Source organism: Platalea leucorodia (assembly GCF_965183815.1).
Source record: "Platalea leucorodia genome assembly, chromosome: 1".
NCBI classification, from domain to species: Eukaryota; Metazoa; Chordata; class Aves; order Pelecaniformes; family Threskiornithidae; genus Platalea; species Platalea leucorodia.
In genome coordinates this window covers 46323912-46341572 of record NC_138823.1, presented here as the reverse complement: position 1 = coordinate 46341572, position 17661 = coordinate 46323912, and the positions used below count along the sequence as shown (strand labels likewise).

Genomic DNA, 17661 nt, shown 5'->3' with positions numbered 1-17661 from the left:
GAATCCTTCTAAAAAAAATAAGCGCACAGACGTTGGGTAGCTGTAGTGCTCCTTTCTGGCTCTTGATCGCAAAGAACAGGAAAAAGAGGGACAACTCACGTGGCATTTCCTTCTGTTCGAGGCCACGGTATTTTCTCCAGGGATGTTACAATAGTTAGAGGAGAAAAATCTTTAAATATTGTGACTTTTTTTCAGTTTCCTTACTGTTTCCACTAAAAGAAATATTGAAATAGGCTACAGAAGAGAATCCCTATGATCAGCTTGTTGCGACAACAGAAAGCTCCACAGATCATGAAAATGCACTTTAAGAAATAGTTTCACTGTACTTGAAAAGCTTCCTTGTATTTCTGTTGGTGTTAATATGGGAACTCCTGCTTATTCCTGTTTCAAAAATCTGGTCAAAACTAGTAACTTTATAAAAGGAAATAGAAATCAATGGAAGAACTAAAAGCTATGGTAGGTTTATCATTTTTTACGTGTGCACAGATAGCAACTGCAGCCTTTGATCTGCCGTGAGCTGACAGAGGAGAAGTGAAGGGAGGCAGGCTGTTGCACGTGCAGGGATGGCAGCGACTCCTCGTCGGTGAAGGCGTTTCAGGTTAGCTGGAGGAAAAATGTTTTGCACCCTTGCTTTTTGACCTCCACCAGAGGAATCTGTAAATGAACGTGATAATTCCTCTTTATAAACAGCAAAGCAAAGAATGACGCGTATTTCTAAAACAGGGTGGGATGTCGAGAAGAGGACGTGGGTGTCGTCGCTGGGTAGCGAGGTCGGTGCAGGACAGCCGTTTTTGCGAGGAACCGCTGCCCGCAGCGGCCCAGCGCTCGGGCTGCGGGGCCTCGCTGAAGCGATCTCCTCGCCTCCCGCAGCCACCGGCGCCGGTTTCCGAACTCGCCCCGTTTCAGGTGCGCTCGCCCTCCGTAGGCCCTCAGGGGGCTCTGCCGAGCGTTTCCCTCGCGTCCCCGGGACGCGCGGGCTCCCTGCCGGGGAAGCTGCTCTTTGGTACCTGCCAGCAGGACCGAGAGGCGCTGCCGGCCGGCGGCCGTGGTTCCCGGGCAGGGGCGTCGGCGCCCGGGGCCGCCCCGGCAGCTCCGGCCTCCCCTCGGCGGCGCCCGGAGGGGGAGCCTGCGCTGGCAGCCCCGCCCCCTCCCCTTCGCTCCGCCCCCGCCGCTCGCGCGCTCCCCCGCCCCGTGCCTTTCCCGCGCGCGCCTCCGCGCTCCAGCGCTGCGGTTGCCCTGTGGGAAGTGACGCGCTGCGTCAAGCGGAAGTGACGGGCGTCGCGTGCAGGCCCGGACCGGTGGGGGGGGTTTGGACAAGATGGCTGGATCCACAGGTCTGTGAGGGGGGCTCGGTGGGCCCGGGGCTGGGGCGGGAGAGCGGGGCGTTGGGCTCGTCCTCGGGAGGCGCCCCGCAAGGGCCGGAGGGGTCTCCTTGAGGGGGGCGGGGGGCGAGCTGCCTCTGACGGGAGCGACAGGAGTGGGGAGGAGGTGTCTTCTGACAGGGGGAAGGCGAAGCTACAGGGGCGCCGGGCCAGGTTATGCTCCAGGCACGATCCCTCCCGCCTGTAGGGCAGGGACACCCCTGCGAGAGCCTGGCCTGCGGGGTGAATGGTGGGAGAAAGGGCTCCGGTTTCTGTAATGAACGTAGTGGGGTGCTGGAGAAGAAAAGACTTTTATCTGCTGAGAGACAGGAATGGATAGATGCGTGTGCAAATAGGGAAGGGAGGAGATGTCACTAGCCTGGTAAAAATGCTGGAGGAAAGAGATTTGTACTAAAGGTTTGTACCAGTGTACCACCTGGTGAGTATAGAAGTCGTGGCATAGTAGTATCTAAAATCAAGGATTTTCTCTTTCCCCTCTGGATGCAGGGGGAAAGGGGTCAGGCCTGTGTTGTGTTTTGGGGCAAAGATACTTCAGTTTGGTGGTGACTGCAGCATGGTAGGAAAGAGGAGTGAAGCATTTTGCTCCTTTTCGGTAGATAGCCGTTGGAGCCAAAGGGTCTCTTGTATAGGCAAATGGAAGGGCAAAGAGCTGCAAGTCATCCCAGGAATCCCATATCAATAACCAGTATAGCATGTGATGAGCATTTGCATGGCAGAATATTGTGGAAGGCAGTGGCAAAGAAAGGGACAAGAATATTGCTTCGAATACTAAATGCAGAAGTTTAAGAAGCACAATTATGCTGTCTCAGTTTCATTTCATGAGAAGCTTGAAATATAAAAAGACCTTTCCCCAGTACAAAAAGCTGAAGTCCTCAGGGCCTCATTTCCCCTTCTCTCACCCCTGAGACTCTGTAAGTGAGACTGACAGAGCTCAGGACAGAGGAATGAATTGACTTCAGTGGTCAGTCTAGGCTGAATGTTGGCCACTAATTTATTTCTGCTCCCAATCCACTGGATCATTGAGGGATTGAGACTATAACAAAACAGAAGAAACTCCTGTGTATTGAAACTGGTCTTGGTACCTTACTGTTGATTCTGTGGGGAGAGCTTGGGCAGATTTCTTGGGTAGGAGAGTCCTTTCCACTTGGTAGTGTGACTTTGGGGATGTGGGATTTATGGAGTGGAATTTGGAAAGGTTGCAACAAATTGAGGCATAGAGCAGCTCTTGCAACTGTGAAAGAGCAGTCCAAAAAGATATATTGTTGCCTATGATAAACTGAGCTAGAATGGATATGTTAGAGAAACTTAAGTATTTACATGGCTATGGATTACTGCATTTTATTTTGTTAAAATTTATTGACTTACTTCCTGGTGCCTAAGTTTAAAAGGATTTTATTATTCATTTTATTATGCAGCAACTTTCAAAGACTTCAGCATATGTCTGGGCCCTGGCCTGGGATTTTCTGTAATGCACAGGAAGTACAGTTGTTTTAGGTCATGTATATTGAGTATTGGCGTTTGGCATCACAGTCCATTCAGTCTGGCTGTTGTAGAATATCAGTTACTAAAAACTTACGTAGTAAAAAAAGCTATTTTCTTCCTACAGAACATTCAACTCTATAAGAAGAATTTTTTTTTTACTAAACTTTCTTAGTTTTACTGCTGTAAATGCTCTTCACAGCCTTACATGTGATATTTTAAAATCTCCTATATGCACTTACTCAGTACTGTTGTTTTTGTCACAGAAATATAGCCACACCTAAAGTTCAAAAAAAGTGGGAGATGTGGAAAACTATTTATACATGTATCTGCTCCAAACAATGTAAAGTGCTAGTATTGCATGTATGCATTGTTCAAGAAGTGATATAGTTTTAGTAAAATGAAGCGAGCAGACAGAATCATCAACAGAACTGCTGGGAAAATTAGTCAGGGCTTCTAAAGCAAAATACTTACACCTGTGGAGAAAATACTGTTGGCTTTTTATTGGTATATGTATAGATTTGAGGGGGGAGTGTGTGTTTGTTTTGTTCTTTCCATGTAGTATGCAGAGATTTAGATTTTTAAGACTTCACCCAAAAGAACTGCTCCTGCCAGGAAGCTATGTTGTACTTATTTGTGGGGGAGTGAAGGTAATGATTTGCTATAGACATAAGATTTAACTCTACCTAGCTCTGTGGCTTTGATCTGATCTTGCTGTAAAGTTCAACTTAATCCTTATTTATTTCAGAAAAAAATGGATGTTTTGGTTGCATGAAGTCCTGGAATGAAATTCTAGCCCCAAGGAAGTCAACAGCAAAACTTTCACTCAGATGAACTGTCTTAGTTTTATCCCAGAAATTAATTTCATGGGCTTACTAGTTCTTTGAACAATCACGTAAAAAATTACATGCCTTTAACAACAGATAATTTAGTTTGAAAATAAGTGTTTAATGTGTGCTAAAGAAGCTGTGTATCTCAGGGTTATATTGTCGTTGAACAAGTATCTTACTTGCTTTCTAAAAATCACCTATATTGACAAATTTTACATGTAGATATTGGATGTCCTAGCAATGGACATTTGTAAGCTGCAGTTTGATTAATCTTGCGACAGTGCAACTCCTTCTGCTTCAAGCTGGACCCAGGTTGTTGTGTGGGTACTGCTGGAGGTCTGAGGAAAAAGAAGTCAATTTTTTAAATGAAGAGAACAGCTATTGTTGATATAATCAGCCAATTTCATATTGGTTAGCTGGAGAGTCCTTCTATTAATCTCTTTGAAAATACAGAGCAGAAGATGTAATTAAACATAGTTTCAGGTTAAAAGAAATAATTTATCAAAGCATACCATTTAAAATCTCCTATGTAATTTGACAAAAAGAAACCAATCAGTAACATCATTAAAAGGAGTTGATTCAGGAGTTAATTTCTGCATTTCCATAATTTGGGTTTTACTTAAGATTACCTTACATGTATAGGATATAGATAGATCTGTCTAAAATATGAATGTTTCCTAAAAGCAGTGATCATGTCACTAAATGGTTAGAACTTACGTGTGAAAAGATGAGAATTAAGGCAGCAATGTCTATGCTGTATTCTAACTATGGGCTGCTAAAGGCTTTTGTCTCCTTCCTCTTCAACTGAGGGCTTCAGTAGCTTGAGGGAGGGTGAATAGGGCTAAGTTAATGAAAATTCCCCTTGGTTTGCTGAAACTGTGCACTCGCGAAAAAAATCAACTGATCTACAGTCAGCAATTATATGTGAGATTCCAGATTTACTTCTAGTACGTAGTCACAAGCAACCTTTTTTGAAAGTGTGTTTAATGTCTTTGAAGGAGCACAGCTAGATCCCAAACAAGCATTTTTTCTGTAAAGTCCATACTTCTCATTTCCAGATATTCTAATCTTTAAGGATGAATCGGCTTCTTCGTGTTATTTATGTTGCCCATGCAAAAATATCTTTCCCTTTGAATTTATGTATGATGGATTCTTTGAATAGAAATGGCACAATGCTCAGGGTCAGTGCCTTGTTTTCTTAACTTTGTTTTTTATTTCTGTTTGCAAACATTTAGTGGTGATGGAAGCTGTTCTAAGTGTGCATGACTGCAGCTGTAAGGAGGCTGATATTAAAAATGAAGGGCTGGAAGTGGTCTTGAGTGGATTCAGTCTAACTCCCTGAGCTGTGAAGCAAGGACTGACTGTATCTTTCCTGGTGACTGGGGTTTTCGTTATTGGTGTTTTGTTTTTAAAGCTTTTTTTTCCTAAAATCCTTCGTTGAAAAGGATTCCATAATGTGAGATAGGGTTTCGTAGTACTTTCCCTTAAATCCTTTGCAGTTCTTCTCTGATCCAAATCGAATTGATATCTGTGTGTTCCGTGCTTAGTGGGATAGAGATTGATGGATCACCATACCCGGTCTAAGCACTCATAGATATTAAGAGCCATTCAGAGAAGTAATAAAGGAATTTATTCATAAGCGGGATGTAGAAGTCATGTTTTAAAGACTATTTATTTCCATATAGGAGATGGTATAATTTAAGCATAGTATCTAGAAAACTTGTGTGTTAAACTTGGCACAGGTAGGCTTCTCTTTTCCTCTGACCTGTTGGATGCCTGTTTCCTCCCTCTTTTTTCTTCCTTGTGGAGGAAATAGTTGCCTATTTTTTTATCTAGTATGTTTTACCTTCAAGAATGTATTACTCCCTCCCCTTTTCTCTGTTATCCATCACATTGTTCACTTATCCAGAACCTGAGAAGTCAGTTTAAAAGCTGTTTAGAATTTTGCAGTCTTAGAAGTTTGTTCTGTGTATTTATAATGTTAGCTCTGTAAGCGGAGACTTCTTGAAGCTGCAAGTAATCAGACAAAACAAAAGAAGTAAAATACTGTATTCTGTGAGGCAGCAAGCACTCACACACTGGGGCATTTTTCCGTCCTGTCCTATGCACAAGGAATTGCAACTGTGATTGTTCTGCCTGCTTAAAAACATCTTGGCAAGCCACAAATAATTCAGATGTGCTTCAGCTGGGTTGAGAACAATCTAGCTTACAAATGACTTTTAAGCCATATATAGACTATCAGTTCTGTCCAACTTTGTGGCATATATAGGCAAGACACTCTGTTTCTTCTCGGAGCTTTGCCCGTACCATTTTCCTTTCTTTGTTGCTGGTGTTTTACAACTCTGTCTTTAAATACAAGCCCCAACTTAAGCCTTTCTGCCACAGTAGCTGTGTAAGAGTATGCTCACAGGCTAAACACCTTACTTCTGAGATAAAAAAGTGGCCTACTTTGTAATCTTCTATTTGTTTAAGAGTTTGAAATTCAAGGATCTTATCAGGCATACATAGTATTAAAGCCCATTATCTGAACTGTTCTGTACAATCCTGGAAAATTTTAGCCTGGATGAAGATACAACACACACAGTTTCAGAAGGATATGCCTTTCAGCAGTTAGAGGCAGATGGTCCATACTATAAATCTAAGCACAGATGAGAAGGCTTCTCATGTGTGAGAATTAGATTTCCGATTCTTATGAGTAGTTGGTGGAGTTGAATTACATACATATTTGTTAGTGTCTGTGTTTTGCCTTATGAAAGATTTTTCCAAAGGCAGTGTTAAGTCCATGCTGTGAAACTGTTCAGCCTCGTTTTGTTGACAGACCCTTCAGTCTCTTTCTCCCTACTCTTAACATGGTTTTTCCAAGACTATGGCTTGTACTTCATCCTGACCAAAATTTTGTGTAAAGTACTAGATCAGCTTCAGCTGGTCATGTCATTTAGGTTTTGTTGTCTTGCTGTCTCAACTAGCCTGTGGGAACCTCAGCACGGATTGTGGAAAGACAAGAAGGTGCTATTGGGAAAGCATTCAAGATAGGCTTTATTTAAGCTGTACTCAGAAGGGTTTTGCTATATGCTATGCTGCCCAAAGGAGTGTTTTTCTTTGTATTTGTCATTTGGAAGGCACTAATGAGATATAATTCAAACAATATTTTGAATAAAATCTGTACATCAGTGCAAAAACTTATGACTGTGAAGCTGTCAGACTGGTTCTGAATAACATGAGCTTCTGTTTCACAGCCTTTTCAAAAATGTGTGGTGCTTTAAGTACGTGACTAAATCATTTCTAGTTAGCATTTTGGAACAAATGGAACCTTCAACATTTAGAACTTCAGAGGTCTCAGATTCATTAATCCTTTATTTCAGAAGGATCAGAAACTTCAACTAGATTAAAAAAAAATTGTCAGAAAAATGGTTTCTAACATCTAGATAGACTCAGTATCCCCTTTTCAAAAAGTTGTTGCATTAGACATTTAAACTGTACAAAGAAGAAATCACTTCTTTTCATTGTATTTGTGACTATAACTGGATAGTTAAGTGCATTTGAAGTTTGTTTGAGTAAATCAAAAACATTTTTCCCAATACATGTAAAAATAGTGTCCTTTACTCAGGATGCCAGTATAGTCTTAGTGAAGTGTCCAGTTTTATTCATATAACAGAACTTTTTTAAGGAAGAAATTGTAAGCTTGCTTTCTTCTCACTGAAGTGGAATATATGATCAAGTAAATATTAAATAATTTGAACTTTTGAGATACAGCGTATTGAAGATAGCAGGCTGAAATATGACTGTCACAAAAATAATGTAGGAAGATAATTTAATGGCAGCTCTTGTTATTAAATATGTGGTGATTAGTACACTTGCTGATCATATCCATAAGTGTATGCTTATATGTAAAACTGGAAGGATAACAACGTATTACGTTATTTGTTTTACATCGATAAAGAATATGTTTTGGACTGTGGGAGGGTGCTGAGTCATGTTGGAAAGGACCTTCATGCAAGTCTTAGAATAACTGTTTGCTAATCAATGACTTGTAACCCGTTTTAGACAGCTTTACAGCTTTGCTAAACTAAATCCTTGATGCTACTCTTGCTATCTGGGTCACACATTGTATTCTTGCTGTTAAAGCAGACCCTGTGAAAGCCATTTCGTGACAAGATGTATTGGCCTTTGCTGGGTTCCTTTAGTCTCCCACTTTTCCTGTCCCTTTATCTGAAACAATTTTTTTTTTCATGTCCTCGTGCTTTAAAAGATGGCTTAAAAAATATGTATTTGAAATCCTTTTTCCTCTCTGCCAACACAATCTCAGGTTTAAAACGAAACTTTCAAAAATTGAGCCTACTTGCCATTATACCTTTTCTTTAGCCTTTCATGCCTTTATATAGCTTTGTTTTTAATAGTGAGGTTAATTTGTACTAAACAGGGTGGTTTTTTAGCTTCTGAGGAGAGAAATTGGGAAGATTTATTTGTCTAATAAAATCTTGATGCCTTAGACTGTTAAATCACAACTAATATTGCTGGTGGTTTTTGAAGTAACAGGTATCTTTTCTAAACCCTCTTTACTGGCTTACTGCCTTACATTGTTTTGTATAAAATTGAAATAGTAATAAAATTCTGAATTTGATAAGCATCACAATGTGTCATTTTTTGTAATCTATCACTTCATATACTAAAACATACGGGAAGATAGTTGAACCATTTAATATCTCATCTGTGTTTCATTCAGTGGTTGCCTATAAACAGTTAACTTTTAAACCATAGTCAGCCTATGCCTTTCCACCCTTCACCAAAACAGCTTGGATGTCAATTGATGAGCTGTTTAGTGACTTAACTGTTTAAGTCCTGTATGTTTGGGATTTTTTTTATGGTTAGGCACAACTGGATATGCAGTGTCTGACATAACTAAACTCTGAGTTAAGAGTGATCTTATTTATAACAAAAAAACTTGCACTTAGCTATAATATAGACTGATAAATTTATGCCATTAATATTGGTGCAAATTTGTAAAAACAGTTTTAAGCAATTTACACCAATTTTCTTTTAGGACTGCAATCTAGTTCAGTGGTTTTTATACTATAGTTTTCTATTGGTGCGATAACTATTTTTTGAGGGTTTTTTGGATGAGGTATTTTAATGACTTAAAACTTGTGTGGGAGCTTTTCAAGGTGGTGTTTTTTTTTTTTTTTTTTTTTTTTTTTTTCCCACTAAGCTTGCTTATGCCTTCGCTGTTTTGTAGTCTAACATTTGTTTTTGTACTGGAGCAAGCTTCTTCATTAGTGCAATTTATATGAGCACCATTAGTAATTCTGTGCCAGCAGCTGTGCTCAGGATGATTGTATTTGCATGAAAATGCAAAGATAGACTGAAACAAATTGTAGCTGTTGTTGCATCCTTGCTAAGAACGTTGAGTCCAGTTGGAGTTTCTCTCAGATCTGGACAATATTCTGTGTGTGCATGTATCCAGTCTTACCTACTCTGTGAGCTTCAGCTCACTGACATACATATGATGGCTCTTAATGCTTCTTTACTGTTGTACCTTGTACAACTTTAGGACATTTAGGATATTGTTGCTATATAAAAAACCAGGAGAGTGAAGAGGGCATTTGGAAGTTGGACTGCAGGGGATAGGGAATGGAGGTTTTCAGTGAGGCATGAACCTTGGTAAGGAGAGATGGTGCAGAATGGAAAAAACTTGCTGGGATTTGTGAGAAATGGTGTCTCCATGGATGCTGGTCAGAGGGTGGAGCAGCTCTGATGAATCAGGTAGTTAATGGCAGCCACATCTCCCTGTCTGCTGCTCTTCTGAGAAAGGTGAGTAAGTGGAAAGGGGTGACAGTGGGGAGCAGGGAAGGAAGGGAGAGAGGAACGGCCATGAGCGTGGTTAGAAGTGAATAAAAACTAAACAGATATAATATTTTCCTGGAGGATGTTGACCATCACAGGAAGAGTCCTGTCCACAAGGCTGCCTTCAGTAAATAATCTGATGAATTATTGAGCAGAATTGGTAGAACTTGAAATTACTAGGAGCAGTTAGCTCACTTCCTTCTGGTTACCTAAGAGGCAGGATAAGAGAAAAGAAAGGAGGACTTCTTCGGTGAAGATGCCTTGATAATGGAGCTACTTGTTCTGCCAGTAATTTATCACACTTAAACATAATTAATGAAACCTAAAATTGCACAGACTTTTTCCTATGGAGTTAGGCATTTGGAATGCTCACTCTGCTGGAGAAGTCAAGTTCGAGGTCTTGTTGTTCTTACTGTGAAACCAACAGCAAGTGTAACACATTGAATAAACTGATGTCGCTTTTGCCATTTTGATATGCTGAGATCTCTTACTCCAGCATCAAGATTTGTGGTTTAAGCCATTTTAATGTGTGTTTGTAAATGAGACGTGTTTATGACATCCCAACTACTAACGCCTAGATCTGTAGAAATTAATTTCTTCCCGTCACACCCCCCAAACTAAATAAACTTTAACATTGTTCATATATTGAAAGCTTTATTAAGATTTTCTGGTGTCTAAATATACTTTTTTTTTTTTTAATTAAATGTAAACTGGGGCCTTGTAAGGCAAACTGGTATTACCACCTCTCCTTCCTTGTGAGGCTGTCCATTACTATATACAACGTCCTCTATTTTGTGAGTGCAGCTGGTAAGATGTATGTGAAAGGAAAATGAAAGAATTTGGTACCACCAAATGCTTCTGAGGTGTGCTCAGCCTTGAAAGTGGGAGCTGACAGGCAGTGGACCATCCTTGTGCTTATGGCCTTTCATTTCTGAGTTAGTAGTCTGCCTGCCCCTAAACGTGCAAGTATAAAGTAAGTTCTGTTTTCCTTTGAAGACCTGTTGTACTGTATTTGGCAGCTGAACCAAAAGTATGAGATGGAGCAGCTTAAGTTGTATTAAATGCAAATTTTAACACAGTGCAACTAGAACTACTACTGAAAAAGCAGGTCAAGGTGCAAATATCATTCTGTTTAGAATTTATCATTTTCAGTTATTATTGCTAGTAGATAACTGACAGTGTCTTATGAATATGCATAATGAAATTGAAAGTAAGGGGGGAAAAATCTGCTTCTGTAAATCTGTGTTCTGTCTTCAATGAAATTACTGGGTTTTTCTAAACACTACTGTTTGTGCCCTACCCTAAAGATATAAATACCCCTACACCCCTCCAGACCTTTTTCCCTCATCCAAAATGTGCATGCTGGGTTGCAATAAATGACTGAGGCTTCTGCTGTATTAACATGGTTTCTCATTAGCCTTCTTAATGTAAGCTATATACAGAACGTTTATGGCTGTGGCTAGACTCAAATATAAAGGAAATTCCTATGGAAGTTGTTTTCATGCAGCCTAACTTTAGTTCTGAACTGTGTCTGTTAATATATCAACAAATGTAAGAGTTCACTTAAGTGAAATAAATAGAAATTATCACCAATGTAATTTTGAAGAGGAATATTACTTTAGGTAGCTTTAACCAAAAGGAAGGTTTTAAGATGAAGGTTCGTAACTTTCACACTGCTGTGACTGTTTCTTGGCTCCTGCTCAGCAAGGAGCCATATCTTCCTAAGAAAAAAACAAAACCCGATGAAATGCATACTTTAACTTCAATGTATTTCCTAGAATTGCACCTCCTCCTTGAAGTCTTCCCACCTGTGTCCTTTCAAATTCTTTTTTTAATTTTAAATATTATAAAATGCAAAAGAAGTTAACCAGAGCTCCTACACAGTCAAATATATTATATATATATAATGTTTTATATAATATATATAACATATATTATATAAATATATGTATAATTTTAGTCCTGCAAAGAAGTGGAATAGCCTATTCAATTCTTACCAGCTCTGTTGAGTACAGGTGATTTCTTTAATTCTTGCAAGATGGCAGTTTTCTGACATTTAGGATTGTAACAAAACTGGCTCTAAATTATGATAAACATTGAACGCATTGAATAAATGGCCATTTTCTCTATATGTGTTCATTGATGTACATTTGTTTACTTGAGCTGTGAAAACTTAACTGCTACCCATCTTTTTTCTTATTAATTCCTAAAGTTAGTCATCTTGTTTTGTTTCTTTTGGGATGAATCATTTCATTTTACATGGAAATGGATTTTTACCTGATTATGTCAGACTTGTTTTTCTTCTTGAACTTCTATTCCTAGAAATTTTCCACAGGTAAGCTTAGTTAGGTTAGTCTTCATGAGTCTGCAGATCTAAACTGCTGTTGCTTACAGCTTTGTCAGTTGCGGACAGTAATGACAAGACACCGTTCAATTGATCCGGCACAATGCATACTTTAGACACTAGCAAAATGGAGAAGAAAGCATTGAAGATCATTGTTGTTTTTCAGGAGTTGCCCATGATTAATTTTGGAAGCACAGAGTGCTCTGGGGTCTCTGTTACCTGTTGTCTTTTTATGTCATCTGTCTGTACTGAGTGACTTCAATAAAATCCTTCTGTATTCTGTTATCATTGATAGAAATGCATCTGTTTGGTTTTATGTGACAAAATCACTGATGACTGGAATGTTCCTGTGGAAAATACTATGCTTGCATTATATGGACGTTTCATCCATACATGCTAGAACTGCTTACTACCTTATTCACCGTCCTGATCAATGTGTATGGGCCACATATTGCTGCTAAATACCTTCATTCCACCATTTAAGTTAACATAGTACTTTCCCAATTTAAACTCAAAACTGTTAATGCAGAATATTCTATTGCCTGAATTCCATTGCTTTGGGACATACTTGCTGAAGGAAAATAGAGAAAAATAGTGTATAGTAAATGTAGCTTTATGAATACTAATGATATACAGAATTATGAATTTGAATTTTACTGAAGTATATCAAAATTTGGTTGGAAAGCAGTTCGAAGAAGTGGGATGTACCCCTAATTCTAAGAAAGCAGAAGTTTCAATTAACAGAAATATCAAGATATATCAAACCCATTTAATGAAGGTACAGTTTTCTCAGTGTAGGCTCACTGTACATTCGGTAGTGCATGGCTGGGTTGATTCACAGATTGAGTTCTGCAGCAGCAGCTGGATGCTTCCGTAGCTACTGGGAAAAAAAAATGTATTGCTTTTCACTGAAAATGTCTGTTTGCCTTGAAAAAGAATCATGTTGGTTTTTTGGTTATTGGAAACAGTGCTTTTACTATGTTTGTAGTAACATTCTTGATTTAAAACAAAAAAAAAAAAAAAAAGTTCACTATTGACTTGCTGCATTCCACTACTAATGGTAGCGATGGAGTTCTTTTGTAGACAAAGCTCCCATGTCCAACTTTGTTAATAGGCAAGTTACTAGAAATACTTCTGGGTTTTGGAGCCAGGTTACTGTGATCAACCTCAGATAATTACAATGTCATTACAGTAAACCTGGTAATACTTCTTGATAGTAGGTTCCTGATAGTAAGTCAGCCATTTTCTGTGTGTGTATTCACAGAATATTTTACTAGGCAAAAGAGTATGTGATGTGAGCAGGGTAACTGGCAAACAAAAATATAGATCATGTTTTTAAAAAAAACAGTGTTTTTTCAGAGAAGAGTGTCTTCCAAAAATTTAATTCCACAGGAATATTTTTTGCAGACGCAATAGAATATGTTAGCATTTCTTGTTAGCCTTCTTTCCTCTCTTTTTTGTGTATTGCCTATTTAAGGCTTTGGTTGTTTTCTGTTGTTTTTGTGGGTGTGTGGTGTGTTGTTGTTGTTAGTACAGTATTTCAGTTTCTTGCTTTATTTTGTCCAGAGCAAGATGACTTCTGAATTGTTCAGGCTAAAAGGAACCTGTTATTTTCTATGTGTTTCTCTGTGGAATTTTTTATTTCTTCCCCTCCCTGCCCCAGGAGAAATTGTATTATGGCTTAGAATTTGCAAGGCTGACATCCCTCCCCCCTTCCCTCTCATTACAAAAATACTTATTTTTCTGCAAGCCTGAAGCTGTTGAATGGGATTTGGGAGTTTTTGTTACCAAGCTATACATATTTTTTCAGTTTCTGTTAGCTGGAAGTCAATGGGCAAAAGAAAACTCATACATTCAAAATTGTTTATACTACAGACTTTTCCTGACGTAGCTATCTTAATCAGGAGGAATAGCATCCCTGACAGTGTCCTAGCTGTGTTAATGTATAATTTACTGATATAACTTGTTCTTGGGTCCATATTAAGGTTTGTTTCTATAGCTGTGTTGGGGAGTGTGCTGGCAGTATGGAGTATGCTGGTATAACTATGGTAAAAGGCTCCTGGTATGGATGTAACTTTCAGGAGTGATTGAAGGCAAGAGCTCAGGAAGATTTTAAGAGAAACTGAATGTTGGTATGGATATTGTACTAGACAATTATTATAAAAAGTAGTTTTGGATGTAACAGAAAACCTCATACTTTAGGCTTTGAGCCAATCTATGAAAAATTAGGGTTATGACTCCCTTTTGTAAGCGGCAGGGAGAAGATTAGAGTGTAGGTTATCCCACTCTTGCCTGTTACATGGCAAAGAATCATTTGATATGCAGGGAGCTTCGACTACCAACTGTATTTGAAGGAGTGTGTCCATGTGAATTGTTTAAAAATGTGATTTAGTGTAGTCAGTGTGCTCTGTCAAATTTGACAGAAGTGCAATTGTGTGTTCTGTCTTGATGCTGATTAAATCTCCGTACTAGCGGGTGATCTGGCATTACCAACTGTGGAACTGTGTCTTGACATATTATCAAGAGCAGGTCCATCCAGCCAGTTCCCCTTTATTGCTCCAGTGAAGGCTGTTGGTCTTGCTAAAGGATACTGAAGATTCCCTCCCCCCCCACCCCCCCGATGTTTTTTCAGGTTATGCAGATTCTGGATAAAAGCATAGCTGTAACTTCTTTTCTAACACTTGTCCTGTGGGATAGTGTACTTTCTTGCTTCTATTAATTTGGTGGTTTATAATGTGATGTCTGAAGTAGCTCCGTAAGTATGAACGCAGACCCTCCTGCTTAATTTAAGTCTTTATTTACTGATTCTGCTTTTATTATTTTCTCATTGTTCCAAGGTATTAAATTCATTGTTACTTCCATGGATTTCTAATAGGTACCAGTTTCTGTAGTCCATTTTCATGATTAAACTTCTAAATTAAAAACTATTGGTATATGTAGGCATGAGTAGGTGTTGGGTGGTTATTTGTTTTTTTTGTTTGTTGGTTGTTTTTTTTTTTTTTTTAAGCAAAATATGTTTACTTCAACTCTTTGTGAAAACTTGGTAAATACTGTTTGACAGTTCCTGTGCACAGTTTTGAGGGGCCAGGAGTTATTTGCCAGTAAAATCCATAGTGAGGTAAGCTTTGCAGACAAACAAAAAAGAGGTTGGGGGGCAGAGGTTGCTTTTGTTTTGTTTTTTAATCTTGATGAACCCAGCTATATTTTTCATATGGAGAGCCTTAGTCCATCATTGCAAATAGCTGTGCTGGGTCCAGTGCTGTACCTAGCCGTTAATCACAGCCTACTGAGTGGAGCTTACCACTCCTACAGCTCTGCCAGTGATAAAATCGCATGACTGCTTTAATCCCCTTCACTTGGAAGCGAGAGGTTTTAGCTGAGGGATGCCTATTATGGGAAGTAAAAACAACCTGTCTGCACTTGTCTGAAGCTGATTAGTGGTCCCATCAGCGAGTGGAATTGGGGAGAACAATATTTGGCAGGCCTGTGGTGGTGAAAGGCTAGAGGCATTTCTCCCTTCAGTTGCCACCACTTGTTCCAGAAGGTACACCTGGGGTCTGGTAGTCAGCTGAAGAATGGGGGTGGTTTCTGTAATGTCCTGTTGCCGATGAGCTGCAAACTAGAACAGAAGGATGTTGTTTCATTGTCGAAATTCTGTAAATGAAATGCTGATTCTTATCCAGATTCCGTCAAGGAATATTTCAAAGTTTTTAGCAAATATTTGATGAATTGTATTGTCTGGATTAGAGACAAAACTGCCGATTGTGTATGCACCATTAACATACAATTTAGATTGTGCCTTCTGGAATACATGAAATAGTAATAACAAGAATTTTTTACTTTATACTAGGAGCAAACTTAATTTCCAAAAGATCCAGACCATCATTACCTGATCTTCTAGGTAGAAGTTCCTGCTCTTGTTTTACTGGAAAGAAGGAGCAATCTTGTACACGTATTCTGTTCTTCAAACTAGGTAGATTTGTATTATGTAAAGGTTATAGCATGACCAAAGCAAACATGTAGAGCACAATAGTGTGCATGAGTGGACGCTCAGGACAGTGTTAGCATTTAATTCCAGTTCAGTTTGCTGGTAGTTTCTAAGACTGTAATTATAAAGGTAAGGTGTGGGGTTTTTTTTATTTTTTTAATTCACTGTGTTAATTTTTAAAGTATTGTCAGAAATCTGTCAACAATGGTTTTCTAATAAAACATTCAGTAGTGGCTTCAACTGAAGTTTGAATTATTGAGGATAAAACATTAATCATTTATGGCAGGGACATAGAAGCAGTTTAGTGGGGTTCGGTTTTTTTTTTTTCTGTTTTGTTTTGTTTTTTTAAGCCAGGAAATAGTGACCTGGTAATCCTTCATTGCAAAAAGCTCTGGTAGACATTCATAATTAAGATGTGCACAGCTTGTTGCTCTGCCCCTCTCATGTTGGTTGACAAATCAGGGTATCTCTTTGGAAATAGGATGGGAGAGGTGGTTGTCCAAATCTTAAATACACGATTGCATAAGAAGATCTTGTGCATGTCCTATGAACTCATAAATAAAGGAATAGAATATGTTTGCAGAAGTGAACTAGGTCCCTTAAATAAGTGCTCATAAGTGCTCTTATGAAATAGAGGTTTTATCTTAATTCATACAGTCATTTCTGGTGACCCCAACTCAAATGTTGTAGGGCTGTGTAACTTTCTGAAAGGGAACCTGTTTGAACGTATCTTTGGTCCAGTTTTTGTTGAGAACTAACATCTTTTTTTTCCTGAGAGTTTTTTTAATGGGTTGGAATCTCAGTAGGGTGGTGTGATCTGGGGTCGGGTTTTTGTTTGTTTGGTTTGGGGTTTTTTTTTTTTTAAACATGAGGTGTTTTGACTCTTATTTTTAACTTCAGAGCAGTGTTTTGCTACCTAGTTCTGGCACTGATAGGAACATTAGTGTGGGGAGCCTGCCACTTGCTGTCAGATGTTTGTTTTGTCTGTTTTCAGAGCAGATCTAAATTATTTTCTGGAGATGTTCTGGAGGTTTCCCAAGTCCTTCACTGCTCCCCTTGGGCAGTTAGGGGAACTAGTGAGCACAGGCAACGTAGTGGAAAAAATGTGATCAACACAGGATAGTTAGTCATAAGGGGTTGTTATTCTCTAGTAATTGCCATCTCCTATAGTTTTTTTAATTGAGTACAATTTTATTATACAACTGAGCCAGTCCAATGGCTTTTTGCCACAAAAAGCTCCCTCATCCCCACACCCATGGTTTTGCAAAGGAAGGCACTGAAAGACACAGCAGTCAGCTCTGGCATTTGTTGATCTTTCTTCCTGAGTCAATTCAGTTGATTAACTGGTTGGATTTGATTTTTGCCTGAAGGAAAAACAGCATTTTGCTAAATTAGTGTGCTAGTTTGGCTAACAGAGGAGCCTTGTTAGTGCGAGAAGAACAGAGTTTTGGGAGAAGGCATGGAACCTCTTCTCTTGGCAATGAGCAGTTGGGTCATCTCAGCTGCACTGAAAGGTGATAGCAGGTGATCAGAAATAAACTTAAAGCCTATTTGCTACTGTCTTATATGTGCTTTTTAAAGAGGTAAACTGTAACTCTGAAGTTCTGCAGTCAGAGCAAGAATTCTGAGAAATGATGGATTTATGCCCCTGGAGAAGTCTAAGATAATGATTGGATGCTAAAGTACATGGGTTTTGGGGATGGGGTTTTGTGGGGTTTTTTTGTTTGAGTCGTGATGCAAAACAAGAAATTTAGTAGAAGTTTATCCTGCTGGTTTAATTTTTTTTTTTTTTTAAAG

At 39.1% G+C, this 17661-nt stretch overlaps 1 protein-coding gene across 2 annotated transcripts in view; it reads left to right on the top strand.

Annotated features, from left to right (window-relative positions):
* The first annotated feature begins 1276 nt into the window (after positions 1-1276).
* The window catches only part of UBE2V2 (ubiquitin conjugating enzyme E2 V2), a 29818-nt gene continuing 13433 nt past the window's right edge, over positions 1277-17661 (top strand). For both annotated transcript variants that reach the window (XM_082309190.1, XM_082309189.1), the window contains exon 1: positions 1277-1334. In XM_082309190.1, coding sequence (XP_082165316.1) covers positions 1319-1334 — 16 coding nt within the window. In that variant the 5' untranslated portion in view covers positions 1277-1318. The remainder of the gene's footprint in view (positions 1335-17661) is intronic.